Genomic DNA, 10133 nt, shown 5'->3' on the forward strand with positions numbered 1-10133 from the left:
CACCTCACACTCTCACACACCTTTACTTCTGTAGGAGCTCCATCTGAGGCGTTTTGGGTTGAAGGAAAATGCATTTATTGGATCATTATTATTTCACATAGTTGATGGTTTTGAACGATAGAAGGTCGTGTGATTGACGCAGTCCACCTTAAGCAATGGGCTCTGTGCTGATTCCCTACACATGATGGAAATCAACCAGCCTGCCTCAACACACATGTTAAGGCGTGTTCAGGCAAACCCCTCAACCCCCAGCAGGACTGTAACCAGTGACCGACTGCAGAAAAATGTGGTTGAACTGGCCTCGCTCCCAGCTGACTGAACGAAAAGGGGCAGACGTCTCTGGAGCTGAAATTCAATGACGCTATCATCACAAAGGAATCGCAGGCAGGTCCCTGCATTCCCCATAAAACTCAATGTACGTTCACACAGGCCACATTTACACCCATTATGGTCAGTTTATAAAAACCAAACCTCATCACTCACTTCCTCCTCGCAGCATCTCGTCTATGGAGAACAATGGAAAGGGATTGGTTGGAGTTCTTACTGTACGTGTAGCAACGTGATTCCTTGCATCACCATAACTAAAGCTTTCAAAAAGCTACAGTATATTAAATTTAGAGGATCCTTCCTGCCTTTAAGGGACATTTGGTGCTGTCCTTGGTGCTGAAGTCGCCAGTGTGACTTTTTCTCTGAGGGGTTGGAACCCAGTCACGGGTGAACGACCATCATATTTGAAATGAATAAACAGCTTCTGTGTAGTTCGTTAGTGAAATGTTGAGATGCTGGTTCGAGGACTTTGGCACCCTCATACGGAGCCAGACTGTCCCTCATTGTTTGCAGTCTTTATGCTAAGCTAACCAGCTGCTGGCTGTAAGCCTTATATTCAACGCACAGATGTGAGAGAGGTATCAATCTTCTCACATAATAATCCACAAGAAAGTGAATAAACATTCAAATTTAGCTTTGAATGTCCAACACAGGTGATCATATTCAATGAGTCACCTCAAAAAAAGGAAATATAGTTAGACAGTTATTTAATTCTTCACAAATTCACTCTTGAAAAAGTCGTTATAGACGACGAATCTTGGGTAAAAAAAAAACTTTTTAAATTTAAATGTGTTTTTATTGAAATAAGAAATTCTTGCCAACCTACACGGCTGAACCTGAGCTTTTCATCCTACATGCACACAGGTGTCATGTTCAGATTCCTCACAGTACAAAAACGGCACTTTATTGTTCTTCTCTTCCATGATAACAAACACATTGAATTCTTGGCATTTTTTCGGGGGAAATGGCAATAAAAAGGAAAGTTTGCACATGTAAACTAATGTCAGGTAAACGCTGCCTCCGTCACATTCCAGGACTTAAAACTACGACGGCCTCGAGTCAGTGTCAGGTTGTCTTCAGGAGTGAAACTGGTTATTCTCACTCCAGAGATACACACCAACATACACCCTCAATAATCTCCCAGAAACAAAGAACACGTTAAAAAAGACGACCTGTACAGGCTTTCAACGTTACACCTAAACCGCGGAGTGACTCATTCACGCTGCGTAGTCTTTGTCAGTGGGAGGGGGCGGGGCCGAGGGCGTTTCCAGGGAGAGGCCTGCAGAGGTACAGGTGAGACAGGTGCATGTCTCGGCTACAGTCTGTCTGGACTCTACATCAGCAGCAGCTTACACACATCTCTGCATACAGACTGCAACACATCGCCAAGGTAACATTGATGTCAGATAATATGGGATGTACGGGAAAAAGAGGATTTTATTGTGCGGATTCTGATTTTTGGCGTTTCTGAAGACGGGATTTAATATTTATGGCTGAGAGGTTTGAAGCCCAATCAACATTACTTTAGATGCTCAGGCAGCGAATGAACGGTTGCTATTAGAAGGATAGAAGAAGAAAAACTTTAAAGTGGTGTCAGAGGCTCCACCTCAGCCTTTGATTTTTTGGGGATTTGGTATTTGAGGTTTTGAACAAGTCAAGGGGAGAAGCCCAGCTCTTATTCCAGACTTTGGTATTTCCAGGGTTAAAGTGAAGAGATTTTAGATTTTACTGTAACGGACTTGAGTAGTAGTACCTGAAGTAGAAAGAGAAGTTGTCGTACTAGAAGTTCTAGAGTCGTGGTTGAATGAGTCGGAACGCTGCTGATTGGTTTGTTTGATGCCGGCAGAGAAAAGAAGAAAGGTGAGCTCTGAGGCTTTAATGTCGTACATAAAACTAACGACTGAATCCTTCTCAAAGTGCTGCTGAGACGCAGGCGTGTCTTAAAGTGCTGATGGGTTTCATATGAAAAAAAAAGAGAGAAATTAGAGACCGGAAACGCTTAACTTCAGGAAGAGGGGAGGCGGAGGGTCGGCCTTATGACACAGACAGAATCATGACATATAATTCTTAAATATTCCCACAAACACACTCAGAGATCTGACTGAGTCTAATATTTGACAGAATCTATTTAATTCTATTTAATTTGATATTTTGTTTTCTTTTTCCTTAGTTGGTAAATAATGATATTTGGGGTCAGATCAGAATCAGGGTCAGACTGAACAGCTGTAGGACTGACTGTGTGTTTCCCCAGATGAGTGGTTGATAACCTGCCTCAGCTGATCATTAACATGCATCATAAGGACACAATAACATTCCCACACACACACACACACACACACACACACACACACACACACACACACACACACACACACACACACACACACACACACACACAGGTTCGACCAGCACAGATGCCACATACAGCCAGCCAGGCCACACCTTTGTCTCAGGTGTGTCTCTGGGTGTTAACATATTAAAAGTGCTGCTTAGCACCAGAATGAGCGAGTTTCATTGAACTCAACATCTCTGGGAATCTCATCCACTTGCTTTCTTTAAGAATGAGATGAACGGGGGGGGGGGGGGGGGGGGGGGTTTGCCTCATAAATGCCTCATTAACTGTTAACAAGTTTTTCTAGATGGGTGGCACCCACCTCTCCCTGCCGTATCCATCAGCCCTGACACCTGCCTGTAGCGACGAAGCTTCGTAGAAAGCACAGCCGTCTCAGCTGAGGTCACGAGCTGGCCGTCCTCTCTCTCAGAGGACACATAGCAGCCTCTAACTTTCCCCCCTCTGGTGCTTTAAAGAATCTCTGCAATGTGGCGGGGCCAAATTTTTCAGAAGACACACCCAGTCTCTGACAACATCAGCAGGTTTATGTCCGGATCTGACGACAGATTTATTTAATTCTTTACATTTATTTACATCAAATCTTTTGTTTTGTTTGTGCTTTTAAAGTTAAGTTATCTTTTTTACAGGGTTTCTTGAATGCATCATGATGGCTGCAGGCACTTTGCAGTGCAAGCATATTTTTTTTTTCCCAACTCATAGAAAACATGTCATGACAATAACAATCATAAAAGTAGGACTCTACCATTTCCTCGTCTATCCTGAACACAACACACCCAAACTTTTCACTTAATGTAGGACCAGCTGCCTATAGCACACTGGAATGCATTCACTATATGAAAGAGCAACTCAGCCAGTTATTCAACATAGTGCTTCCACCCTGACAATCAGCTTTTCTTTCCGCCACAGCGTTTCATCAAATAAGACACACACTGTCGAGAATCAGCCAGAAGGAATGAAGCGTAAACATGTTAAAGCTGTGGAGAAACACCTTTTGGAAATATATTTAAATTATTTTGTGTGTGTGTGTGTGTGTGTGTGTGTGTGCGTTCAGTCATCACTTTTTTAATGAAAACTGTCAACATGATGTCAGGTCATTGTTTTTATCCCCCTCAGGTGAGCTCACTCAACAGCTTTCAGATAGATTTGAGTGAGGAAGCAGTGGCACACCCTCAGCCGGTGACACATATAGAAGCATGCAGCGAGGTGGCATTCCTGCACCTGTGTGTGTGTGTGTGTGTGTGTGTGTGTGTGTGTGTGTGTGTGTGTGTGTGTGTGTGTGTGGATCAAGCAGCAACCTCCGGGTCAGAAAAGTGAAGCCAATTCACGACTACTTTGAACTCGCATTCTTTAAAATAGCCAGCAGAGGGCGACATCCCATCTGATTGCATGGAAGTCTATGTAAACATTAGTTTATAGTCTTAATCTCTAGTTTCGAGTTGTCTTTAATACAGCAGGATGTTCATTTATTAAATTATGATCCCATTTAGAGTTTAATAGACAATAAAGCAGGCTACGCTCTCGGGCATGGCTGCCTTGTTATTATGTAATTTCGTTTTACAAAATTGAACCCTAACAGTTAATTGAAATGTCATCAAATGACATCACAGCCACCATGCCCTGTCGTCAGGTCCAGTGTGTAGGTGAAAGGTTGGTTAGAGTGTGAGAAGTGTGGGAACTGCGTGTTTGTGTGGGTCGAAAGATGCTTGGTCAAGCCGTTTGTTTATAAAGAGAGGTCGTACGTCTTGGAGGCAGGTTTTTCCTGTGTGGGATGATCATATTAAACTGGTCGCATGACGTTTGTTTTCCAATGAGCCTGAGAACAAAGAGGAGCAGCTCGTTTTACAGCGTGACGTTTTTTGATCCGTTGAATAACGTAGGCGGTTTATCAGCCACGTCATTGAGTTATGCATCATGTCTTACTCAATTACAGCGCTGCAGTTATGAGATTCCATCAAATGAGGTTCTGTGACGCACAAATCTCACAAAATGACGTTACATCCGAGCTCTGATCACATTAATTACAATGCGGTCTATAATAGTGTGTGTTGGTTGGTGGAAAGGAGTCTAATCACCTGAGACGTTTGGTGGAGATTGGACACAGAACAGTCAAGTTATAACAACTTCCTGTTTTATTTTGAAAGGCCACAGCAGCAATGTTGAAATGAAAAAAGCGAATAAAGTTTTATCGTGAAGCTGAAGTCGATATCATTAATTCTGGAGGCACAAAAATTACCTAAAAGTGCACATTAAATTCAAAAATGCTGATTGCTGTTGGATTTATGCAACCTTCAGTTGTTTCACCCTCGATTATGACCTCAACGTGATGTTATATGGAGGCCGTGTTTGGTTTTGTGTGGGTCAGATTGGTCTGAAAATACATGAATACTAATTATAGACAGACAGATATTCAACCCTTAATTTAATCAAAACTTTATTCGTGTTTATTGAGCATTTTGTTGCCCAAGAAGTTAACGTTTTGATGAATCTTCGGTTTGAGTGTGAACAATAAGTCATTTTGTAAGAGTGAATCTTAAAGTTATATTCAATACTTTTCCATTTCCCAAGTATTTAATTCACACAGGAATAAACTAACGGCTTTACCATGTGATTATTTCATGATTATAAATTATTCATTCATTGAATTACTAGCAAACATTTGATATTGTGATTTATAGACTACATATGTTTTTGGCTCCATCTGGTGGCGAAAAGCAGCATCACATCGGACTCATGAGGGGGAGAGGGGATGTTAGTGTTAGTGTTCATAACAATCTCTCTCTCTCTCTCCAGCACCATGAGTGCAGTTGGGAAAAAAGATCCTCCTCCCTACATCATACCAGGTAAACCTGAACACACCATGCTCTGAGACAACACCATCATCATCATCTTCATCTTCATCTTCATCTTCATCTGACTGGCTCATTCACTTCTTTTTCATCTCCACCAGTTCAAGGTCAGGATCCGAACGTGGTGGTTTACCACACTCACACCCCGTTCAACGGCCAACTAAGCGCAAATGAGGGCAGCTCTAACGTCCAGCCAGGTAAACTCACACCTGAAAACGCATATTCAGAACCTCACCAAGTGCATATTTAATAAACACCCCCCCCCTCCCTCCATCAGTGTACACTGGCGGAGGAGGCCCTGCTCTTGAAACCGGAGACGGCAAAAGGAGGTTTGTGAGCTACAACGACGGGCTGGGGCGTAATCCCGGCATGACGACCTGCACCTCCTGCCAGCAGCAGGTCATGACCAACGTCACCTACAAAGCAGGGACGTACGCCTGGCTGATGTGTTTACTCCTCATCTGCTGCGGGTGAGTGGGAGCTTTTATCAACTAGTCAAACATTTATGTCAAAGCTGTAAAACTGAGTTTCTCTGCAAAGTCACAGAAAAAAAGCCCATGTCCTTCTAATATTATATTAGAAATAAGACATTCAGCATTTAGAGGGCCTCACCTCACCAAAGGTTCTTCAAAGTGTGCAAGATGGCATTGTTCATGTTATTTATCTAAGCCATCCAAATATAAGCAGCTGACATACATATTATAGTAAGATTGTATCGACCAAATGGAAACAAAGCATTTGAACAGATTTGCACAGGAATGTGTTATTATATTAGATATATTGTTGCCATTTCTACATATAAAGTAGGTGAATGGACAACAGGGACTACTTTCTCTGTCTCCATATGAGGTGAACATTAAATGGTGGTTGCTTATCAGAAAAAGGTATACAAAAAAGTAATATTAAAATGTAATTAAAAGAAATGGCTTTATTATAGTATGTTAAAGATTGTCCTTTTGTAATATTTGTAAAGGGACGGTACGAAAAATGGTTTTCATGATGGAGGTCAGGAATCCTGTTTCTGCAACACAGATTCATTTGATAGAATATCTTATTTTATAGATCTTATTTAAGGTTTTATGATAGGAAAGCAGATGTTTGCATACAGATGTTTGACACTAACCTTGCATGCATGTGTGTGTGTGTGTTACAGGTTAGTCTGCTGCTGCTGCCTGATTCCTTTGCTGCTGAAGAACTTCAAGGACGCCTACCACACGTGCCCCCGCTGCAACAGAGTGCTGCACGTCGACAAGAAGAAATGCTGTAAAAAATGACGACATGGCGACGAGTAGGAATCGGAAGTGACGTCATGTCGCCTTTGTTCGGTAGCTCCTTTCTATGGCCGAGCCGCCGCATCCGCCGCCGTAAAATCAAACTGGAATGGAATTATCAGCAGACAGTCAATGTGTTGTCAAAGCTTCAATATCATCTGCCCACTTTAAAAATATCTATTTTTTAATTAACCTATCTGTGCCCATCTATTAGGCTATATTTAGTATGAGAGGGGGAAATGCATTTTTACTTTTAGGAGTGGTCAAAGGAAGGATTTATGAAAAATCACAGTTTATTTAATGTTCTTCATGTAGATTTTTTACACTGCAGATGTGTGCATAGCTTTGATATTAAACTTAATATAAGATAACTTGTAGTTTCTGAGATACAGACGTTTATTATACCAAATAGTCTTTGAGCACAAAGGCTCATATTATTTCCTAAAATGCACAGATGGGTTGAGCACACACACCCATGCACTTTTTGGGAGCAGTTTTATTTGTGTCCGATTCCAGCAGGAAAAAGAAACTTCCTCTATTATCCTTTGCAGAGACGTTATGCATACATTATGTTGTTAAAATGAAGGCTTGTACATAAACCTTATGTTTCATGGGAATCTGTTTTTTTTCTGTTTGATATTTCAAACAAACCAGCTTTACGTGTGAACGGACGCTTTCCGAGAGCACCCTCGACTCATGTGTGTGTGTGTGTGTGTGTGTGTGTGTGTGTGTGTGTGTGTGTGTGTGTGTGTGTGTGTGTGGTTGACTGTTTTACAGCCAAACTGATACCTGAAGAGATAGAACAGACTTACGTAATAAATCAGGCCAAGAATTCGACTCCATCCCTCACAAAACCACTAAATATTAAGTGAAATTGAACATAAGACACAACAATCTTAAATATACAGATGTGACCAAATGATTGTGAGTGAACGCAGACACACTGAGCATTGTATATAACCTAAACCTGTATTACTTGTGCAGTCGACGATTGTATGTACAGTCCTGATAACCTCATAAATAAAGCACATATTCATCTCAAAGCCTGCATGTTTAGCTTTGTGCTCTCGCAGCCGAAGGTTCCCGACTCGAACGCTCCACCAACAATCTCCAGTTATGCAAAAGGAAACCCAAGAGCAACTCATATTTTCAGCCAACTAGATACCTTGACACATATTTTTCATGTTAAAGATTCAAATATTTCACATTTTTGTGTGGTTTTTACACCTTTTTACACTATGAAATTATTGTGTGATTGCTCTTCTCTGACATGCTGACAAACATTGAATTCTGGACAAATTCCGTGGCAAAAATTCACATTCAACACGCTTAAATGTTTGTCACTCAAGCGTTTCCTCACAGTCACATACCAGGACGACTACGATGGCCTCGGGTCTGTCAGGTTGAACTGACAGCTGCATGAATATGAAGCAACAGGAGGGGAAACTGGTTATTCCCACAAAAGCGATTAACACAGACTTTGAGGAACAACGACACAAGGACACTAACGTTTAGGTTCTGTAGAATTCATTCATACAATCACGGAGCAGAGACACACAGTCGGTCCTCACGACAGAAAACATAGTAAGACTTCTCAGGGATCAACACCGTCTCCTACTTACAACTAAGTTTAAATTCCCAGTGATTAACAGACCAAACAAAAACCACAACACAACTTACAAGTAATGCAATGGAAGTACTCGGTTTACACGGGACACAAACAGCAGTCTCCTGGGTGAAAGTCCTGCATCTGTTTTCGACCCATTGACCCATGTTCCCAAGCCTTCTTACAGACAAGTGTGTCTACCAAATATTAAATAAGTATAGTCTATGACCACATTAAAGTGTTTGGAGGCAGCAGCCCCCCCCCTCCCAAAATCTACAGCTGAGTCATAGTTGGTTGTTGCTTTATGAGTCATCTTCTGTACAATCCATGTTTTCTTATCCTCAACTGTCTTGATCGCAATCCACGTCATTATGAGACGGTCAGAGAAACCGATTGTTCTACTGAAGAGTGAGAAGGGCTGGTGGGACGAACAAACACTGGACTTTCACCCAGGAGTCCGCTGTTCGTGTCCAAACCAACAGCATACATCAGATTTATATAGAACTGGCTTCCTCAGTGTTGCGTCACAGCAATCAACCAGAAAAGAGACTAAACTGCGTAGAGCTCACGCAGAACGACGTTGCTAGGCAACGAAGAGGCCCGGTGGAGGTTTTTTAACCAGCTGAGCCGTGTTGATGGACTCACCTGAACGGAGTCCTCTCCTCCTGGTCCCGCTTAACCAGTCCGGTCCACTCAGCCTCTCGCTCCCAGTACAACCAGTTCACACGGCCTTTCTGGTCCCACCATACACCCTTACATACATACATATACATATTTAGTGTCATAAAAACAATGTTCTCCTCAATCAATGCTTAAAAACCAAGCATATTCTTGCATTCATGAACGTAACTCACCGTTTTCATCCTTCCACTTCCTTTCTGCCTGAAAAGATTCAAAGACGTGCAGCGTTCGTGTCCCTGCTGCAAAACAATGCTGCACGTTGAGAAGAATTAAGTCTGTGACTGTCCAAACAGGCGGTAGTAAATGGACCCAAAGAAATAAGAAATAACATCCGGTTAGCTTTGTCTTGTGAAACAATAGCAGGTAAAATCAATCACATTTTTTCCCCAATCCAGCAGAGAAATCCTTCTCAGAAACCTCTCCATACATTATGTTGTTAAAATGAAGGCTTGTAAATAAACTCTCTCTAATACTTTGTACTTAAAAGTATTGTTCATTTGAAATTTAAAGAGACAAGCTGCCCATACAGAGCCGTAAAACAAACCATTAAACCAGAGGGAAGGAACACATTTTTTTATCATTATTTCTTTTTTCATATTTAAAATTCTATTTACTCTTTAAATATGAGCACACTGACAATTTTGTCCAACTTTCAATCTCATCTATTTCTGAATGTTAGACAGCAAAGCAACGCAAATAATCTACCTGTAAATGTTTTTCTGTCGATTAATCTTCCACTTTGCTCGACTAAAATATCTATAAAACACTAATATAAGTTACTGGATTAATTGTCATGAATAATGAGATGGTTTGACCTTTCTTCAGGAGTGTGACCTCACTGGAAAAACACTTTCTCCACCATGAAGCACACTGTTTCGAATTTATACGCAAGTTTATCAAGAATATTTGCTGCATAAAGGAAAGTTTTAGACATAGACTCAAGTTTTAGGTCCAAGAGAAATTTAAATCTCAAATAGTTTGAGATTTTGGGAAATACATTCATTCACTTTCTAGCCAAGAGTTAAATAATAAAGTGGCATCGATCTTCT

At 41.3% G+C, this 10133-nt stretch overlaps 1 protein-coding gene across 1 annotated transcript; it reads left to right on the forward strand.

The window, feature by feature from the left end:
* Positions 1 to 1553: 1553 nt before the first annotated feature.
* litafd (LITAF domain containing) lies at positions 1554 to 7840 on the forward strand. Its single transcript, XM_084036525.1, has 5 exons — positions 1554 to 1717; positions 5471 to 5520; positions 5628 to 5723; positions 5804 to 5996; positions 6680 to 7840. Exons 2-5 carry the CDS (start codon positions 5475 to 5477, stop codon positions 6798 to 6800), a joined length of 456 nt encoding a protein of 151 aa, XP_083892651.1. The 5' UTR covers positions 1554 to 1717; positions 5471 to 5474; the 3' UTR covers positions 6801 to 7840.
* The last annotated feature ends 2293 nt before the right edge of the window (positions 7841 to 10133 follow it).

The sequence above is a fragment of the Eutrigla gurnardus genome (genome assembly GCF_963514095.1).
Source record: "Eutrigla gurnardus genome assembly, chromosome: 20".
Lineage (NCBI taxonomy): Eukaryota > Metazoa > Chordata > Actinopteri > Perciformes > Triglidae > Eutrigla > Eutrigla gurnardus.